Source organism: Canis lupus, chromosome 5, assembly GCF_048164855.1.
Source record: "Canis lupus baileyi chromosome 5, mCanLup2.hap1, whole genome shotgun sequence".
Taxonomy (NCBI): domain Eukaryota; kingdom Metazoa; phylum Chordata; class Mammalia; order Carnivora; family Canidae; genus Canis; species Canis lupus.
In genome coordinates this window covers 2,703,940-2,726,289 of record NC_132842.1, presented here as the reverse complement: position 1 = coordinate 2,726,289, position 22,350 = coordinate 2,703,940, and the positions used below count along the sequence as shown (strand labels likewise).

Sequence of the window (22,350 nt, the reverse complement as noted above, 5' to 3'; positions counted from 1 at the left end):
CTTGAATTACCTTCAAGAGTAAGTTACATTTCAAAACAGTATATTTTCTTCAATTAGTTGACTAACGAACATTATACAACACAGATTTAGCATTTACTGAAAAAAATTAGTTTTACTTTCTCCTCCAACTTTTGTTCATTTTTAGAGAGAATTCTAAGTGAAGTAAAACATTATATTAAAAAATTAGATTAAGGCAATGAAAAAGTACCGGAGGAAGGATTATATAAAAATAAGGAGCAGTATGAAGTCAATACCGAAATAAAAATATTTACCTCAAAATCTTAAGAGGAACATTTTTCTCCTTCAGTAAGAGTTCCTCAAGTAAGGGAATTAGTATTTCAAAGTTGAAAAACAAGATTCAATTGAACACTAAGTGTAAATTAGATTTACTGAGCTGATAGTAAATATACCAAATCAACCGAACACAATGCAGACCGTCTTTAATATGCTGCTGACCCATTATCAAGAGCAAATGTTGCTTTTGTTTTGTTTTCTGATAGCCATCCATAGCCTTCTGGGTCTTATTCAGGACAAGAAGATAGAATTTTGGCACAGCTGGCCAAAGCAATGAGAAATGTCATTCCAATTTCCCACCAGATTGAAAAAGAAAACTTACAAGTTATACATTAAAATGTATCCTTTGTTAAATCATTCCTATTTCAATTCCTCACTGCTTGCCAGACCCACTTTATTCTGAGGTGCTTCTTTACATATTGTTTGCATTTAGAACACATGGAATAAGAAAGGAGATTAGCAGAGTATCATCCTCAAACAACATTCCCTAGTGGTTTTCTCTGCTCCCTAGTCTCGGTTCCAAAAATACACAGGCCCTCAGGAAGGTTAAATTTTATACTAGAACAAATTGTCCTGAGGCACTGTGCTGACCTTGATGATCTCCAGAGCTTCCTTCAAGCTCTATGACTTCTGTGAGTCTGCTCCTTTCATCTTTGCTAACACTCTAAGAACTGGTCATTTACACAGAAGAGTTATTTTGCTCTTAGAGTTGAGGGGCCAAACTCAGGCCCATAGGCCTCATTAGCAGCTATAGGGAATGAAGCTCTAGAAAGTTAGTCTTGCATATGGATTACCTCGCCTACCCAAATTGTCATAGTGATATTAATAATCCCCAAGAGACCTGCAACAAGAAAAGTTCAAAGTGTCCTCACTCTTCTTTCAGAGTTGATTACACATTTGTGAGATACCTGGGATAATGTGAATAAGAAGTGTATATCATTGCAAAGAATTATGCTTGATTTTATTAGATATGACTCTGACATTTGGTTACATAAAAAAAATCCATGATATTTTACAAATTGCATACCCAGAGAAGTAGGAGTAAAATGACATGATGTCTGAGATCTGCAGAGCTGCTTAAAATACTTCAACAAAAAGAAAAAAAAGAAGATAAATGAAAGTACAAAATCTTAGTAATTAATCAAGTTTATATATACATACATAAAAATCTATATAAACATTATTCTACCTTGTATATGTTTGAAATCTTCTATTTTAAAAGAAAGTCTAACTTCCCACTACCCATTTAAAGATTATATTATTTCCAGAGGATATGTGGCAATTTTTAAATTACTTATATATACAGTAATATAGGTATTATATATAAAATATATATAAAAATATAATATATATATATATTACTTTTGCTTTCCACCATTTTGGCTTTTGGACAGGGTTTCCTCCTGGCTCAGTTATCTAAAATAAACTCTTCAATTTATTACCAAGAACTTTTCAGGGTCAGAAGAGATGGAAACTAGTCTTACATAGCAATACATATACTTAACAAATAAGAAAGTAGCTTCAATTAAAAATAAATCAACTGGGAGGCTTAGTCAGTTAAGCTTCTGCCTTGGGCTTAGGTCCTGATTCCAGGGTCCTGGGATTGAGCCCCACTTCAGAATCCCTACCTGCTTCTCCCCTCCCTTTGACCCCTATTTGTGCTTGCTCTCTCTCTAGTGCTCTCTCTCTCTCAAATAAAAAAAAAAAATCTTAAAAATCAACCAATCAATCAATCAACATAAAAAATATCTCAGGCAAAAAGAAAGTCAAGTCCAAATTTAACCTCAATTATTTGCCACCCCCAGGATCTGTTTACGGCAAATCCTGCTTTCAGCTCTTTGACATTATCACCACTGTGACTTCTATTTACTTTTGACTACAGGTAGTAGGGAAAGATTCCACTTATATCTGGGAAGTTAGAAAACAGAAAAACTAGACACTTGGTGTACCCAGAGGCCAAGCTCAGTTGTCAGATCTTCCTGAATGGGATGATTTTCAGAGTAACTATGATAGCAGGAGCTTTGGAAAGGCCAGGGTAGGGACCCTGGGTGGCTCAATGGTTGAGCATCTGCCTTCGGCTCAGGTCATGATCCCAGGGTCCTGGGATCTAGTCCCACATCAGGCTCCCCACCGGAAGCCTACTTCTCCCTCTGCCTATGTCTCTCTCACAAATAAATAAATTAAAAAAAAAAAAAAAAAAAAGGCCAGGGTACTACTATCAAATGACCAGATGCAAAGGATCAAACTGACTGAATCCTTTGTTCACAGCTTTTGTTCCCATACTAGTTAATGATAATTTGACCATATAAAAAGGAAATTAAGTGTTATAAATTCCTCTCTGTACAAAACAGACCTCGGGCAGCCCAGGTGGCTCAGCGGTTTATCGCCACCTTCAGCCCAGGGCATGACCCTGGAGACCTGGGAGCGAGTCCCACATCGAGCTACCTGCGTGGAGCCTGCTTCTCTCTCTGCCTGTGTCTCTGCCTCTCTTTCTCTCTATGTCTCTCATGAATAAATAAATAGAATCTTAAAAAAAAAAAAAAAAGACCTCTTTGAGAAAGAAATGAAACAAGTGGCAAGTATACAAGCAATCATGAATTATTCAGAAGAGTTAGCCACTTTCAGCATACATTATAGGTTTAATAAAGATTTCAACTTGATTTCCTAATCCTTTTATCATATAGTATCACATAATAATAAAGAGTACTCACAAATGAACAGCTTCAGGCATCACAAGAATCTAGCTGTTTAGGATTAATTATGTTTAGAAAACTTTGCTAAGGGATCCCTGGGTGGCGCAGCGGTTTGGCGCCTGCCTTTGGCCCAGGGTGCGATCCTGGAGACCCGGGATCGAATCCCACGTCAGGCTCCCGGTGCATGGAGCCTGCTTCTCCCTCTGCCTGTGTCTCTGCCTCTCTCTCTCTCACTGTGTGCCTATCATAAAATAAAAAAAAAAAAAAGAAAACTTTGCTAAGAATTGTCTCCTAATTCTTCAAAAACTCATGATCCATACATGACAGAGGATAACTCTTAGTTAACCAAAGTAATCAGTGAATCAGCCACAGATTACTTCTTAGTTTCTCAACATTCCTAATATATGAAAGATAAAAACCATAGTTTATTCTTTGATCAGATCCCTAAGATATTCAGAAAATAAAATACCACAGCAAGTCCATGAACTTGCTATCCACATTTAATAAATATCAATATTTGGTTAGTTGATTTTTAAAAAAGCAAGCATTATAAATGCAAACCACAGGTTTTTCCTGGATCTGATTCAGCCTTCTTAAAAGTGTGTCTCTCCTACTATTTTCCTCAAAACACTCAACTTTGCCACACCCCTGTTCTCAACCCTTTGTCTCAGACTCATCTTTCTCTATTATTTCACAGAAAAACTTCTTGAAGAATCTTTATCTCCAATATCTACCACCTCTCCCTCTTATTTCTTCTCTAATCTTCGAAAACCTGCTTTCTGTTCACTGGACTCCAATTCAAAAATCCCATAAATCCAAGGTTATTTCTCAGACTTCACATTACTAGAACTCTTTAGCAACTTCTGACTGACGCTCACAGAGGTGGGTGTCACCTAGGCTGAAGGTCCTCAGAATTGCAAATTACCCTTTTTAGACAATGGAGATCTATTGTTTCGACAGTGCTGGCCCAGAACAGGGAGGGGAGGCTATGTGAGGGTCAGTGAGGCGGGATCTGTTATCTGTTATCTGTTTGCCAGTGGAGGCAAAAGGAAGATTTGCTTTCAAAATTCTCGCTTTGGCAAAGGGCAGAATTAGAGAACCATAGTGATAAAAACTCTAGAAGATCGCAAATTTATGACAAAGTACAGGGATTGTATTCTATTCATAAAGACCATTAGACTAAATAAAAGATATACAACAAAATGTTAACGATGATTAAATTATGCAGTTTTTATTTTCTTCTTTATAGTAATAGATGTTTTAATTTTCTACAATAAACATATATTTTTTTTAATAAGAAAAAGGCTGCCCTCCACTTTTAAATAGCAAAAGGTCTGTATGCCTATGTTCCAGGTTAACAAAGAAGGGTGTTGCCAGGGAGATGCAGCTCCACAGACTACTTGTGAGAAAACCCCCAAGGAGTGAGTGGGTGTTAGGAGCTTGAAGGAGAAAGGAAAAGCAGGCTGGGTGCTTGGGGCCCAGTATTGGGAAAGAAGAGACCTCACAGGAACCAGTCTGGCCTGAGGTAATCCAGGATGTACCTGGTGTTCCCCCTGGACCTTCAGTCAGCCATATGGATCCTTTCTATCTTCCCTTCAAGATGCTGTGAAAATCTCACCACCACACTGTATCCCCCACTCCCAGGACTCCACCCAAAAGGTGTCTCTACTACTGGCTGGTTGACGATCAGTCCAACCTCCACACAGTTCACACAAATAGTAGTGTTCTAAACACAGTGAACATTGTGTTCAAGAATATTTAGAATCCAGGACACTATACATCCTCAAATGTATACAAACTCTGCTCACATTTACCAACTTAACTTCCCAGCCCAGACACTAGGCTCCTGTTAGCTCCTCTACCCGTAGTTACCTGATGCCATGTGCTCTCTCTGGCTTTGTGCCTCTGCACACACTCTTTGCCTGCCTAGAATATGCTTCCCTATCCTTGTCCACGCGGCAAACTCCTACTCACCCTCTACATGTCTAGCTCAAAAGCAAAATCCTCCATAAAGTACTCTAGCCACTGGCTGCTCCCTCCTCTGTAAGATTTAGTCATTTTGTACTTAACCTTTTATGGCACTTCTTATACTATTGGAGCTATCATTCAAATACCTGTTCTCCTCACTAAGCCATAAGATATTTTAAGGCCAGAAACTACATCTCCTCACGAATCTAAATAGTGCCTAGAACCAGTAGGTACTCAATAAATATTTGATGACCAATGTACTTGCTTGTATTACATATTTTTATAGATAGCTCAGAAATAAACCTTAGGAGCTGAAAACCAGGCACTAACTCATCCTGGTGGTATCTAACTGAAACAGATTTGAAGTCCTAACTAAAAAGAAAGCAAAGATCAAACAAATTATATACAGGGCAAAGTAAGATTTCTGCAGTATTTCCAGCTAAGAATATAAGACTATAACAACTTGGAATTACCAATATTCTCAAATAATAATTTGAAGATTACATATCGTGGACAGGTTTCTGTTTTTCCTTTTGCATAGCAGTGGTGGTAGAGGGAGCATTTCAAAGTGTCCATTACAAGGTAAACGTAACTAAGATACATATCTTCTCTTTGAAATCAAATCAGTAAGAATGGCTGATAACTAGGGAACAGGGAAAACTTCACATCAACTTCAAGAAAACAATCTGCACATAATTCTTATTTCCAGATAACTTTAACTTTCATCAGTGCCTGCCTATTGCCTACATTAAATTTACCTGAGTTAAAGTAGGGATTGAATTTTGACCAGTCTGGTTCTGCATATGTGCAGATTCGTTCTCTGCCACAGAATCTGTTACACTTCCATCCTGCTGAGATTCCATTGTGTCCATGGTCATTTGTCTGAAAAGACAAAAAAAAGGAAGAAGTATTAAGGCCCTATCTGAAAGATTTTTCTGTTTTTACCTAGCTTTCTGATATTCATTTCTGTCATCAATTAAACTACCTTATTTTTCCAGAAATGGGTTAAGTGGCAGAGTCCTAACTCTCTGAACTAACTCTGCTCACTGGGTATGAACATTACCAAGAAAGCACTGCAAAATGTTTTATGGGAATTAGTTTATTAGTTTATTTATTAGTTAATCTTATAATAAAGTCTCCTTAATAATTATTTTAAGCCCTCCAGTTTAAATAAGTGAAAAAAAATAGGTCTTCTACTTTACATGAAGTATAAATATTCTATGACTCTCAAGGCCTAAAATACCTACTAGGTAATATATAGTATGAAAGAATTTCCCCGTAGACTAAGTTAAATGTATGTAATACAAAGATGTGTCTAGTTTTGCCAGCTCTAACCAGTTTCTGATAAACAGGCCTCTCAAATTGAATCATGCAGATTTGACCATATGTCTTAGACATAAGACATTTCCCATTTCATTGACGAGAATCTAATTTTTCCAGAAAAATTTTTGTCATGGAACCGCGCAGCCCCCTCCGCACGGAGCCTCTTCCTCTGCCCGAGCCCCTCCGAGCTGCTCCCGGGGCCGTGCAGCCCCCTCCGCGGAGCCGCCCCCGAACTCATACAGCAATTCGGTAGCGTGGCAGGATACAAAATCAATGCCCAGAAGTCAGTGGCATTTCTATACACTAACAATGAGACTGAAGAAAGAGAAATTAAGGAGTCAATCCCATTTACAACTGCACCAAAAAGCATAAGATACCTAGGAATAAACCTAACCAAAGAGGTAAAGGATCTATACCCTCAAAACTATAGAACACTTCTGAAAGAAATTGAGGAAGACACAAAGAGATGGAAAAATATTCCATGCTCATGGATTGGCAGAATTAATATTGTGAAAATGTCAATGTTACCCAGGGCAATATACACGTTTAATGCAATCCCTATCAAAATACCATGGACTTTCTTCAGAGAGTTAGAACAAATTATTTTAAGATTTGTGTGGAATCAGAAAAGACCCCGAATAGCCAGGGGAATTTTAAAAAAGAAAACCATAGCTGGGGGCATCACAATGCCAGATTTCAGGTTGTACTACAAAGCTGTGGTCATCAAGACAGTGTGGTACTGGCACAAAAACAGACACATAGATCAGTGGAACAGAATAGAGAATCCAGAAGTGGACCCTGAACTTTATGGGCAACTAATATTCGATAAAGGAGGAAAGACTATCCATTGGAAGAAAGACAGTCTCTTCAATAAATGGTGCTGGGAAAATTGGACATCCACATGCAGAAGAATGAAACTAGACCACTCTCTTGCACCATACACAAAGATAAACTCAAAATGGATGAAAGATCTAAATGTGAGACAAGATTCCATCAAAATCCTAGAGGAGAACACAGGCAACACCCTTTTTGAACTCGGCCACAGTAACTTCTTGCAAGATACATCCACGAAGGCAAAAGAAACAAAAGCAAAAATGAACTATTGGGACTTCATCAAGATAAGAAGCTTTTGCACAGCAAAGGATACAGTCAACAAAACTCAAAGACAACCTACAGAATGGGAGAAGATATTTGCAAATGACATATCAGATAAAGGGCTAGTTTCCAAGATCTATAAAGAACTTATTAAACTCAACACCAAAGAAACAAACAATCCAATCATGAAATGGGCAAAAGACATGAAGAGAAATCTCACAGAGGAAGACCTAGACATGGCCAACATGCACATGAGAAAATGCTCTGCATCACTTGCCATCAGGGAAATACAAATCAAAACCACAATGAGATACCACCTCACCCCAGTGAGAATGGGGAAAATTAACAAGGCAGGAAACAACAAATGTTGGAGAGGATGTGGAGAAAAGGGAACCCTCTTACACTGTTGGTGGGAATGTGAACTGGTGCAGCCACTCTGGAAAACTGTGTGGAGGTTCCTCAAACAGTTAAAAATAGACCTGCCCTACGACCCAGCAATTGCACTGCTGGGGATTTACCCCAAAGATACAGATGCAGTGAAACGCCAGGACACCTGCACCCCGATGTTTATAGCAGCAATGGCCACGATAGCCAAACTGTGGAAGGAGCCTCGGTGTCCAACGAAAGATGAATGGATAAAGAAGATGTGGTTTATGTATACAATGGAATATTCCTCAGCTATTAGAAATGACAAATACCCACCATTTGCTTCAACGTGGATGGAACTGGAGGGTATTATGCTGAGTGAAGTAAGCCAGTCGGAGAAGGACAAACATTATATGTTCTCATTCATTTGGGGAATATAAATAATAGTGAAAGGGAATATAAGGGAAGGGGGAAGAAATGTGTGGGAAATATCAGAAAGGGAGACAGAACGTAAAGACTGCTAACTCTGGGAAACGAACTAGGGGTGTTGGAAGGGGAGGAGGGCGGGGGGTGGGAGTGAATGGGTGATGGGCACTGGGGGTTATTCTGTATGTTAGTAAATTGAACACCAATAAAAAAAATTTTTTTTTGTCATAATTCTATGATTTCTTTTTTTTTTTAAGACTTACTTTATTCATTCATGAGACACACAGAGAGAGGCAGAGACCTCTCTGTGTGTGTGACAGAGAAGGCTCTCTCTAACTAACTTCTCTAACAGAAGTAATAGGCAGAAAGAGAAGCAGGCTCCATGCAAGGAGCCCAATGTGGGACTCGATCCTGGGTCTCCAGGATCACGGCCTGGGCCACAGGCAGGTGCCAAACCACTGAGCCATCCAAGCGTCCCTTGTCTATGATTTCAGTTTAAGTTAACAATTTCTATTTCTATATAGAAGATAAATCATTATAATAAATGTTATCCTACTAAAAGAAATACAAACTACAAACAAAATAAACAAAATCAAATATTAAAAACTTAGAGAAACTATATAGTCCTTGCTATTATACACCTTTTCAACTACCAATGATACAATGTGTTTTTCTCACTTTAGTAGTCTAAATATATAGCCAAAAAGTATGCAAGCCACTTAAGAACTTTGAATTAAAATGTCCAAATCTTTTTTCCAGATTTAGTTACCAGATCTTACAAATTTTTCATCTATGTCTTGCACTTTACTACCTTCTTTTGCATTTCAGTAGTCATTATCTTAATCCAAGCCTTCTATTCTGAAACCCACCTATATTGCACTTATTTCCCACTATTAAAAATCATTTCAAAACTTAAACTAATCATGACAATTTAGAGCAATTTTTATAAAAGATAAAAATCTACAGTCTACCATGTCAAAAATGTCTTTCCCTTAATATTCCCCAATTCCTTTATCTCTCCCTCTTATTTTCCAGCATAGCCTAGGTAAGTATAGATCACCCTACATAAACTGCCAATTCTTCTGCCTCTACGTTTGCTTATGCGAACAATTCCCAAAAAGAATGCCTTAGAACATTTAGCTCTGCAGGTTATGAAAAAGTATTATCTAAAAAAGAGAGAGAGTAGGGGAACATTTAGTGAAAAAGTTCTAAATATCCTGGGTTAAAAGGTTTTTCTGTGGCAGAACTTCTCAGAAGCCTGAATATGCTAGTGCACCTTCAGGACATGGACAGTGCAGATCCATCAGGCAGCATTTTCTAAGAGTATCTGACCACCAAAAACTCTTTTTCCACAAGGTGCATGTCCTAAAAGTAGTGTTCTGAAAACAACTCGAGAAATGTTGTCTTATGCTATTTCTTACACATTTTAAAGTTCTCTTATAGGCTCTGCTAAGAATCTGAGTCTCAACTCAAACATGACATGCTAGAAGGCCTTCCCCACTAAACTATTCATTTTGGAAATATTTATTTAGACAGGCCCGGAAAATATAAAGGTGGGCAAATTATAGCCCTTGCCCTGAAGGAATATTCATTAATTGTTCCTTGGACAACCTGTAACAGAAGTAACTAACGTGCTTGTTTGGGGGTGGTGTGGGGGAGCAGATTCCCAGGCTCAACCCCAAATCTACTGAATCAAACTTTCTGGGGCATCTAATTTTTTTTTTATATCCAAGAGATTCTGATGTATATCAACATTTAGGAAAGACTTAGGTTACTGGCAAATCTATCAAGTGGACCCTTAAGGACCACATGTAAAGTAACTTCTTAAATTGTGTGAAGGACGTTATGCATAAAATCCTGTGGGAACCATAGTAAATAACGTTTACATCTGCCTGAGGATGGGCCATATAAACATATGAACAATGAGAAGAATTTCACCAGGTAGAAGAGGAAAGGAGAACTGTGAGAGGAGGGAAAGTACAAAGGATAGTTGGAAAACAGAATAGTTGATTGTAGTAGAGAATCTAGGTGCTTAGGGAAGCCTATTAGATTGAGTAGGGGCAAAGCAGAACTGACAGAAGGAGGGCTAGAATGGATAGAACCAACGAAAGAATAGTTTTTAAAGCTCTAGGGAGAGGGTGCCTGGGTGGCTCGGCCTGTTGGGCACCTGACTCTGGTTTCAGCTCTGGTCATGATCTCTGGGTCCTGAAATAGATCCGCACATCAGGCTCTCTACTGAGCGTGGAGTCTCCTTTCCTTCTCCCTCTGTCCTTCCCCTCACTTGTGCACTCTCTCTCTTTCTAAAATGAATAAATGTTTAAAAAATTAAAAATAAACAAAGCTGGGGGGGGAATCCACCCCACTCAGATGCCTCCTTTACTCTAGGTCCTTTAGTGTGTATTTTGTCAAACTATATTGTATAACATTTCAACTAGTTGACATCCACATAGAATTTAGTCAACAACTGAACAATAAGCCAAAGTTACCTGTTTATAGGCAAAATAAATGTCCTAAAGCCCATATACTAAACTTCTAAAACAAAGAGAATCTCTCTTGGTCCATACTTAAATGCATTCAATTTTACTTCAAATACAATACTCATTTATCTCACTTCTAAATATATTAGATATAAGAAGTGACAGCTGACAGTGGCAGGGATGGAGGAAGAACAATACAGAATCTAACAAGCAGATCAAGAATTCCAAGTCTGTGGCAATTTAGGTCCATACAGGGTAAAGTCAGCCATTCTTTTCAAGTAAAGACTTGACTTGAAAGGTGACTTTCAAGAAATTGAAAAATGTATGAGTTAAAATTCAATAATGATATTTTTAATAACTACCCTGGGTCATCAATTCAAGGTTAATTATACTCAGTATACTTTAAGGAAAAAGGGATACACATAATAGAATCCTGAAAGACTTTCATCAAAACAAACTCTAATGCTTAAAAAGGTCACCCTAAATGAGGATTCGCTTTTTGAGGTATAATAAAAGGCTTCATAAGTTATTAACCATTTCAAAATATTTCACTCATGAAAGTGTTTTAACACACATTATGTCGGGCAATCGCCTCAATTGCTCCTGTTTTTTCTGGATACTTCCCAGAGTCCAACCCTTTGTCCTTTTCTTTTTTTCAATCCACATACTCCAGCTTCTTCAATCCTACACGCAGAGGATTCCCAACTCTGTACTTGTGCACACTCCCCTCCTATGAAGCATCTCAATCTGCAGTTTTCAGATACCTGCCCGTTCCCTTCTATTCCTTCCTTTAATCAAGAGCATCACTACTCACTCAAGCACCAAAGCAACAAGCTATAAGCATGTGTCTACATGCGAGTCAGTACCAGATCAGTGACAAAAATCCACAGAGCTAAGTAGCAGACAAATCAGGATGCCATTAGGCCCTGAGCCTCCTAGTAAAGAAAGGCAGAAATGGAAGGTCAGAGGCCATTCCCATTCATCCTCCCAGCCACATGTGGCATTATCTAGTATAACCTCCTATCCCAACACTGGACCAAGCTGCCAACTTGCTACTCCTCACGACTGCTGCCATCCATTCTGAAGACTACAAGTCACATTTGGCCTCCCTGTAAACCATGACTAAACCATGATGACCCTTCACCTATGCCAGAATCACATCCATTAACACCTCATATTCCTGTTTCCCCAGTCACTGTCAGAGATGAAGGCTCCGCCCTCACCTCATTGTCCCTCTTATAACTAGTGCTTCCTTTCCCCTCATAATTCAGTTGCTTACTTCTACTCCTATTCTCCTCCCAAGCCCTTGCAATGTGCTATGTGTAACTCCCATCACAACCTCTTTCCCCACCACCACCTGACCTCTCAATAGGCAGCAGCTTATCTTCCTATACCTAATCAGAATCAGAATGTCGACCTGGTATCCTCTTTGATCCCCACTACTATTTCTCAGCTGTTCCTCCTCTGTCTTTGTAAAAACCCCTGTTCCGTTGAGCCCAAAGTTATCAGGTATACCATCCTATATTCATTCCCGTGATAATCATTTTTTAAAAGATTTCATTTATTCATGAGAGACACAGAGAGAGGCAGAGACACAGGCAGAGGGAAAAGCAGGCTCCCCACAAGAGCCCAAGGCAGGACTGGATCCTAGAACCCCAGGATTATGCCCTGAGGCTCTGAGGCCCTAAGCCAAAGGCAGATGCTCAACTGCTGAGCCACCCAGGTATCTCTGATAATCATTTTCTACTCATATTCAGGATGGGATGCAAACCGAAGACTTTGGCACTTGACTTAGAAGCTTTCCTCTCCAGGGCGCCTGAGTGGCTCAGTCAGTTAAGCAGCTGACTCTTGATTTCAGTTCACATCAGGATCTCAGGATAGTGAGAGTGAGCCCTGCACTGGCCCACCCTCAGCAGGGAGTCTGCTTGAGATTCTCTCCCTTCCTCTTCCCTGCCCATCCATCCCCCTGCTCATGCATGTGTGCTCAAATAAATAAATAAATCTTTAAAAAAAAAAAAAAAAAGCTTTCCTCTCCTTTATTCTGTTATGTTCAACACTCAAAGAAAGGACCCCTGCCCAGCCCTGATATCACAGTCCAAGGCTTTCTCTACTCCACTTTAGCCATCTGCTTAGCTGGTCATATACTGGACCTAGTCTGTGCCCAAAACTGCTCCACCTCTGAAATATTTAATTCTGAAATGCCATTCTTGACTACATCTTATCCCCCCAACTTATACCCACCCTCGATTATTCCCATCACACCACACTGACATCTCCACACCACTTTCTCTATCAGCTTCCACTTTCTTCATATCCCATCCTATTCAGCTTGGAATCCATGGTTTCTCATTTTAATTATGGTTTCCCAATATTCTAAATTCTGTCGTCCCTTCTCTTTCCGTTGTATCTACATAGTAAATATCAGTATCAGATAAGCCTATTCTATCTTCTCTATGCCTTCACCAAGGCTGATGAACAATACTGAATAAAATTAAAAAAACAGTATTATTAAGACTACTGAATTCATGGTTTTCAACCTCAAATGGGCAGCAATCTTACCATTTCAAATCTCTTCAATCTCAAACACACACACAAATCCACTGAACTAGAAGTCCTTTTCTGGCTATTGTCCTGAACTTCTCTTCTTTCTCTCCCTGCTAAACTACATTACTGAATTTCCAACAGTATCTCCATTTCTTTACCTCCCCCACCTATTCCTGGACAACCCTAAACTGGTTTCTGCTTCACTCAACTTCTCTAGCAAAGGTAACCAATCTCTGTCACTAAATCTAACATTATTTTAAATCCTATCTGGACTTAAATAGTATTTAAGTATTAAATCCCGCAATAGTATTAAAAACTGTTGACATCTTCATTCTTGATGTCATCATATTGCATTTTCTGCTTTCACCTGATTCTCTGACAACTCCTCCACAAGCCCCTTTGCTAATCCTTTTCTTACTCTATGTCAATCCTCACATTGCATGTCTTCCAGGCTCTGTTTAGCCTTCTCACCTCGCTCTCAAATCTCCCTTTGTGTACTGTCATCCATTTCTCTAGTTTTGAACACCAGTTTCAGGCTTATCACCCTCAAATCTAGATCTCTAGGACTGCCTGGGTAGCTCAGTGGTTGAGCATCTGCCTTTGACTCAGGGTGTGATCTCGGAGTCTGGGATCCAGTCCCACATCAGGCTTCTGCAGACAGCCTGCTTCTCCCTCTGCCTATCTCTCTCTCTCTCTCTCTCTCTCATGAATAAATAAATAAAATCTTAAAAAAAAAATCTAGATCTCTAGCCCAGAGGTCTCTCTTGAATTCCAAAATCATATATTCAAATGTCCATCTAACATCTCCAAATAGGTGCCCTTTGGTACCTCAAAAGCAACGGGTCCAGAACTAATCTCCTCTTTTTCTTTCACAAATATATTCCTGCTCTGAGTTTCTCAGGAAATGGGGCTTCACTATCCATCAAGTGATAACCTGGGTATCATCTCTGAGACCTTCTCTCTTTCATTTCCTACAGTGACCTTACCAAGTATGATGACTCCACCTGTTAAAGAACAAGTTAGTCCCTTTGTCAATCACTGCTCAATCTCTCTATTTCAATCCATATCAACAGTTCTCTTTTGCAAGCATACATTTCTGCTTAAAACACTTCTCTGCTTAAAACTCTTCAGTAGCTTCCTATTAAGTATAGGATAAAATTCAAACTACTTAAAATAATCATAACCACAACAATCATCTGTTGATTACCATGTGGTAAAAGCCTACTGGTTTTAATCCTTTACAACTTTATAAGATCAGGATAGTTCTTCTTTTAGAGATAATGAAAAGGAGGCATAACGAGGTTATGAACCTCATCTTGCCACCAATCTGATCTGATCTGATCTGAGTGGCATAGGCAGGTTCTGAACTGTTCTTTTTCCAGAGTCCGTATTCTCAATTACCAAACCAAACTGCCATTCAATCTCTTTCACAACGTGAACCCATTTTACTTTTATGTCCCCATTTCCAGTCACTCCATTCTTCTCCAATTCTGCATTCTGGCCTCCATTTTAGGCATTTCTTTGAAATACACATCCTACTCTCCCAGTTCTAATCTTTTATATCTGTTCTTCTCTCATCCTGAACTGCCCGTCACCCCTTCTGTATCCAACAGGCAAATTCCTACCAGTTTTTATAAGGTCTGGCTGAAGGACACCTTCTTTCAAAAGCCTATTCTAATAGCCTTGGGCAGAATTAGTTATTCTGTTCTGAGGTCCCAAAGCATTTTATGCAATACTTCCATTATAGCACTTGTCTAGCATATAATACATTCATTCACAAAGCACTAACACTAGTGTAAGCAACTCATGTCTTCCTAATGCATAGTACAGAATCTACCATAATTGTTAAATAATCCAACTAATCAACTACTTGGGAAGACTATGCCACTGTCAGATGTCACTAAAATGATAAAAAGAAAATAAAGTTTAGAGAGATTAAATGACTTTCTACAGGGCACATAATAGATAGCATGAAGACTGTGAACAAGAGGTCTTGTGATTATGACTCCACAGCCCGTGTCCTGAGTTTTCCAGTTTAGACAACATTTTATAATACAGATGTGCTCTTGATCATGCTGCAATTGTTGTTACATTCTTCATCCAGATAGGCTTTGTCTTTCACACTAGGATGTAGAGACTCTAATTTGTATTCTCCTAGACTGCCTAGTATAGTGCCCAGTATATATCATTCACTAAAAGTTTGATACTAAAATAAATTTATTTGAGGGGTGCCTGGCTGGCTCAGTGGGTAGAGCATGCAATTCCTGATTTCAGGCTTGTGATACAGCCCCACATTGGGTGCAAAGATGACTTAAAAGAAAGAATATTTTTTAAAAAATAAGAAATAAATGTATTTGAAGGCAAAAATCATCTACAGAAAACTAAAGCCAGTGCTATCAATTTAAAATATATATCCTATTATTTTCAAGCCTGTTTATTCTACTACTGATCAAAATCCAACTGCTCTCTGGTACAGTCTCCTAAACCCACTAAAAACTAATGCCAGGGCAGGATTCAGGGGAAAAGATTCAACTAAGAATTAAATGTTCAACATGGGTCAAGCAACATAGTAGGCATTTTCAAACAGTATCTCTCTATTATAATCCTTCATTGTTCACTATATACTTTATAGTCAAAACCAAAGAAATGTATCCAAGAATATTTCCCCCAAATCTCACTTTCTATATCAAACGTTAAACACAGTTGTACTAAAGTTAATAATCTATAAATTAATTGAGCAATATATTAATCTTAAACAATAATCCTTATTAGAAAGACCAATTAGTAATCATAAGTTATAAAATATTTAAAAACAAAGACCTAAGATGAAACAATAAGAAACTAAAACAAAAAGTCCATTAAGCACTATAAACTAACAGCAAGCAAAATACTGGCAAACATTAACTTCCACAATCTAAAAAACAGATAAAGTTTGCTAAAATGGGGATGCCTGGGTGGCTCAGTGGTTGAGCATCTGCCTTTGGCTCAGGGCGTGATTTCCAGGACAGGAAATCGAGTCCCACATCGGGCTCTCCGGGGGAGTCTGTTTCTCCTTCTGCCTATGTCTCTGCCCCTCTCTGTGTCTCTCACGAATAAATGAATAAAATCTTAAAAGAAATACTTAAAAAAAAGATTGCTAAAATAGGCATATTTAAAATGGTTGATAGTAGTAGCAATATTCTTTTCTTATGAAGGTTAAATATTCTGAAATCTTTATATTCTCTAGCAAATCATTTTCTTCTTTGATAGAAAAATGAATGTTACCCCCAAAATGTCCTGAATATATTAGGATTCAGTTTAATAAAATGTTAAGGTATATGTTTTAAAATAATAGGATCCATCTATTAGCATAATTTTCAAAGACTTCTAGATTGAACTACTTTTAGAGGGGTAGAACTGTATTTGCTTACTCTGTTATTTTCTAGAACTTTAATAGAACATCTACATTATAGTGCAATAATTCCCCAAAATACTGAAGTACAACAATATAGTACTGTCTGTACAGCACAGCACAATAGGTAGACAACATATTACATATCTTCAAGAAATGAACACAAAGGAATATATTCATAAAAGTTACATTTACAATTATAGAAATACTGAGGCAATTAATGATCAAACTTATAGGAATCCCTATGTGTCAAGAACATATAAAAATAGAAGAAAAATGGGAAGAGGAAAAACATTTTAAAGGAATGCTATCACTGGTATCTAGGAAAGTGTTCTTAAAAGACAAGAGAAAAAGAAAAAGGGAAATACAGAGCAAATCTATCTAAATGAAAAATAAGACAAAGGCAGTTTCTTAGTTATAATTAAGGTGTTCTAACTACCAAACTTCTAAAATTTTAGCTGTCTCCCATTTGCAAAGACAAACTACACTCAAAGCAATGATATTTGCCCTTGTAAAATTTTAAAAATAGAATTCAGCTACAAAAGGAAAAAGTATTATTAATTGTTTCTATTCTTTATTTGTAAAAAGAATGTCAGAGAAATTTATTTTCTTTTTAAAGCTAGATCCATGGGACGGCTGGGTGGCTCAGCAGTTGAGCATCTGCCTTTGTCTCAGGGCATGATCCTGGAGTCCCAGGATCAAGTCCCACATTGGGCTCCCTGCATGGAGTCTGCTTCTCTCTCTGCCTATATCTCTGCCTCTCTCTCTCCGTGTCTCTCATGAATAAATAAAAAAAGCTAGATCCAACTGATAAACCAGAATGTCTCTGAAAGCAGTTGAAAGAAAACTTGAAAAATTCTATCTGGATTTTTGTAAAAAATTGGTAGGGACTCTGTTCTGTTTTATGTTAGGTACAAGTACAGCTTAAAGGCAAGGAAGGAAGAAAACTAAAACTCTGTTCACACCCTTATGTATGGTCTCCTTTCTAAATGAAAAGGCCAGTATGTGACACCAGCTGAATGTCAATGTCCACTCCCCTCCCCCCCGCCACTGCCTAACAGGGTATAGGTAGACAATGAACACTTTAACTGAATGGCTGCACACTTTGGGTACATTTTATCATACTTTATTAGCATTATATACATACACACACACATATATACATTCATGGATGCATGTCTACATGTATACATCATTCAATTATCCATTATTTTAACTTTTAACTCTCTAAGCAGAACTTTCAAAAGAACAGAAAAATATATATCCACCTACCTTAGATTTGTCTTAATATATTTTTTCCTGCTACATTTGCTCATTATTAAGACATCTGTAATCAATGCTTTGTTCCTTCACCGTTTTCTTCTTTATTTATCCTGCAGTAAAATTATAATTGAATTGGGAGATCACAAATTTTATTTAAAAAAATAAAATCTTTAAAAAAAAAAGAAAATCTCTCAAAACTACACCAGAAGAATACCCCCCAGAATATCCTAATTTCTGTAAAACTGAAAAAACAAACTAGAAAGCTGAAAACTGTATTTTTTCAATCTTACTTCTTTGCGATTTTCTTATCTTCTGGGGAAAAAAATTCAAAAAATGTAAATCATGTGCTATATATCAGGTTATTTCCTACTGAATATAGAGCAGAGCTATCTGAATAATATACACTACATAAAGCTCAAGGTATCAGCTCTATTTTAAAATAATAATCACTTAATAAACTGAGTGAATTTATCATTTTCTTCTTTTTATCATTTTCTTAAATTTCATTCCACTGCAACAAACTTGCCAACCATTTTTTATTTACCTTACGTTCAAAACTGGCTTTTGTCAAAGAATTTTAACTCCAAACAAAATATTAATACTTATTTTAAAATCTTCTCCAATAGCCTGTAGTCCACTTAAAAAGCTATTTTATACACTCTAGCAACTAAACCCCATTTTTTTTTACTAATATCTAAATATACAGTTGACACTCTGAATGAAGTAAAACTGGCAAAGAGAAAGACAAAGGAACTAAGAGTCCTTAATTTACTGTAGAAGTGGAAAGAACGAATATGCACAGCCCTGAGTATCTTCTAGGCATCTTGGCCAGCAATGGTGGTGCTTAGCCACAGACATGCTGTTTTCAGGGCTCTTTCCTAAGTGGCCCCCTCTAAAATAGTATCATACCATCCTAGTCATTGTAAAACTGAGCCAGGAGGTTTGCCCATGGGCACAAGGACAATGGTTATAGCTACCAACTGTCCCCCATCTTTCAGCAGATGGACAAGAGATGGTAGGACATTTGAACCAGGTTACTTACAACATAAACAAAAAGCAAGGATGGTGCCATTCCTTTGGATTAAACTTACTCTGTTATATTCCACTGGTGTTTTACATTGGGAATCTTATCTTCCATAAAAATTGTATAGCCTACAAGGCAGAGACCATTTATTTATTAAACAGTGACTGGCACCCATGATATGTCAGGCCTTTCTTTGTGCTAGGCACAGAGGCAGATAAATGTCCCCATTCTTCAGGAGATTACAATTTCATGAGGGAGACAGACATTTAAACAAAAAATATTCATAATATTATTTGAATAATAATGATTATGACACCACATAAAAAGAGGCGTAAATGCTCATTTCTATATTTCTCTTGGAATTTTCTTTAATTTTTGAATGAGTAATACATTCTTATGGTCCAGGATTCAAAAAGTAGCAAAAGGTATTCACTAAAGTCCAGGAACAGCCAGAGGCAATCAGCATTGAAGAAAGTAGCAGCTTCCAGCCACCACAGCCACAAGATGTCAGAAGAGAAAATAACTAGTCTCACACCAGAATAATGACCATCAGATAAAACTGATTCTGATTCAGGCTCATCAAAGAATAATTTCATCCCAACTATTCTCTAAGTCATCACAGGTTGATTGCTTGCTTGCCAAATCTATCTTCCTTATATCCCTACAGCATTTCCTATTCTCCCCAAATTTTTCCTGATTAAACTCTTTGGAACACTGTGTTCATGCTTTTCTTCCAAATTATCCAGTCCTTCGTCCTCAGTCTTCTCTGCTTGCTCCTGAGAGACTGGTATTTCCAGGTTTCGCATCCCCCAAATCTACCTCCTACACAGGCTCCCTAGCTCATCCTCATTTGGTCAGTCTCAGATCTCATCTACAGCCTGGACTTCTCACTCTTGAGCTCCAGCCCATATGCATCTGCCTATTAGATATCTCTTAGTGATTTGCTCACAGATCCTCAAGCCCCAAATGTTCAAATATAACCTCAATGCCCTCACTTTGCATCTCTCCTCTTGCTGTACTCTCATCTCAGTGAGTGACATCAACACTGACTCAGCCACTCCATCTGGGAGTCCTCCTCTCCCTTCATTACTCAATTCCTGAGGAGCAACGTGGTCTAGTGATAGCAATAGTGTGTGGCATAAAAAACACTGGCACTGGGCATTACTGAGCTGATCTGGGCATTACTGAGTTCTATCACTTATTGGCTATATGATCCTGACAACTGTAAATTTTTCCAAGCATTCTTTCCTGTCAAATGAAGATTGTTTTGTGAGGAGAAAATGTAACAAAAACTCAAAGACAACCTACAGAATGGGAGAATATATTTGCAAATGACATATCAGATAAAGGGCTAGTTTCCAAGATCTATAAAGAACTTATTAAACTCAACACCAAAGAAACAAACAATCCAATCATGAAATGGGCAAAAGACATGAACAGAAATCTCACAGAGGAAGACATAGACATGGCCAACATGCATATGAGAAAATGCTCTGCATCACTTGCCATCAGGGAAATACAAATCAAAACTACAATGAGATACCACCTCACACCAGTGAGAATGGGGAAAATTAACAAGGCAGGAAACAACAAATGTTGGAGAGGATGCGGAGAAAAGGGAACACTCTTACACTGTTGGTGGGAATGTGAACTGGTGCAGCCACTCTGGAAAACTGTGTGGAGGTTCCTCAAACAGTTAAAAATATACCTGCCCTACGACCCAGCAATTGCACTGTTGGGGATTTACCCCAAAGATACAAATGCAATGAAACGCCGGGACACCTGCACCCCGATGTTTCTAGCAGCAATGGCCACTATAGCCAAACTGTGGAAGGAGCCTCGGTGTCCAACGAAAGATGAATGGATAAAGAAGATGTGGTTTATGTATACAATGGAATATTCCTCAGCTATTAGAAATGACAAATACCCACCATTTGCTTCAACGTGGATGGAACTGGAGGGTATTATGCTGAGTGAAGTAAGTCAGTCAGAGAAGGACAAACATTATATGTTCTCATTCATTTGGGGAATATAAATAATAGTGAAAGGGAAAATAAGGGAAGGGAGAAGAAATGTGTGGGAAATATCAGAAAGGGAGACAGAACGTAAAGACTGCTAACTCTGGGAAACGAACTAGGGGTGGTAGAAGGGGAGGAGGGCGGGGGGTGGGAGTGAATGGGTGACGGGCACTGGGGGTTATTCTGTATGTTAGTAAATTGAACACCAATAAATAAAAAAAAAAAAAAAAAAAAAAAAACACAAAATGTCCAACTCTTTCGAATATAAGCAAGGACCACTACCTTACTCAGCCTTAATAATAGCATCTCCCATTTCTTGACTTCATTTTCCCCATCATCACTGCCACTGCTTTAGTTCTGAAATGATTGACATGATTAAAGCAATAACTGCCTCCCTATAAAGAAATTCGTCTCTCCCTGTAATACCTTCACCTCACTCAAACCTCTCAACCCCTCTTAACTCCACTAGATAACAACACTATTCAAAATGCAAACCCAGGAGCACCTGGATGGCAGTGGTTGAGCTTCTACCTTCGGGTCAGGTCGTGATCTGAGGGTCCTGGGATAGAGTCCTTCCTGCATTGGGATTCCCACAGGGAGCCTACTTCCCCCTCTCTCTCTTTCTGTTTCTCATGAATAAATAAATAAAATCTTTTTTTTAAAAAAAATGCAAATCCAAAGATGCTATTTATTTCCTTACTCAAAATCTTCCAATAGCCATAGTTGAGCATTACAAGTTGAGGTACCTGGTAGAGGCTTAATAAAACTTAGTTATAGAAGCATGCAAATTAAGGTACATCATCCTTTCCATTATATTAATTTTCCAGGTTCAAAATTACCCCGTATTGATTTGAAAAGCAGGAGATCCCATTTTACTAAAGTATGAACTGTGAATATTTTGAAAAATTCAGCTGCTTTTTATACTATTGATCTCACCCCAAATCTGGTTTTAATGTCCTAGAACATACTACTCTTTGATAAACAAGGATTGACTTAGGATCTCACACTCTAGTGCACCTGGATGGCTCAGTGGTTGAGCATCTACCTTTGGCTCAGGGCATGATCCCAGGGTCCTAGGATAGAGTCCTGCATTGGACTCCCCAGGGAGAGCCTGCTTCTCCCTCTGCCTACGTCTCTACCTCCCTCTCTGTCTCTCATGATTTAAAAAAATCTTTTTTTTTAAGATTTATTTATTCATGAGAGACACAGAGAGAGAGAGAGAGAGAGGCAGAGACACAGGCAGAGGGAGAAGCAGGCTCCACGCAGGGAGCCTGATGTGGGACTCGATCCCGGGCCTCCAGGATCACGCCCTGGTCCGAAGGCAGGCGCTAAATCGCTGAGCCACCCAGGGATCCTGACTAAATGAAATCTTAAAAAAAAAAAAAAAAAAAAGGATCCCCTACTCCCACATACACAAACACCTGAATGGTTAAGAGCTCAAATGTCCTAATATTAAATGTCAAAGGTC

The 22,350-nt window shown here is 38.3% G+C and overlaps 1 protein-coding gene across 19 annotated transcripts in view; it reads right to left on the bottom strand.

Moving 5' to 3' along the window:
- Nucleotides 1–22,350, bottom strand: part of CREM (cAMP responsive element modulator) — a 75,367-nt gene that overhangs the window by 45,111 nt on the left and 7,906 nt on the right. For 16 of the 19 annotated variants that reach the window (XM_072825209.1, XM_072825208.1, XM_072825211.1 and 13 more), the window contains exons 2-3: nt 17,850–17,950; nt 5,714–5,837 (exon numbers count right to left, since the gene is read on the bottom strand). In XM_072825209.1, the coding sequence (XP_072681310.1) occupies nt 5,714–5,837; nt 17,850–17,893 (168 nt within the window). In that variant the 5' untranslated portion in view covers nt 17,894–17,950. The remainder of the gene's footprint in view (nt 1–5,713; nt 5,838–17,849; nt 17,951–22,350) is intronic. The other 3 variants (XM_072825232.1, XM_072825212.1, XM_072825222.1) reach the window with 1 other exon arrangement.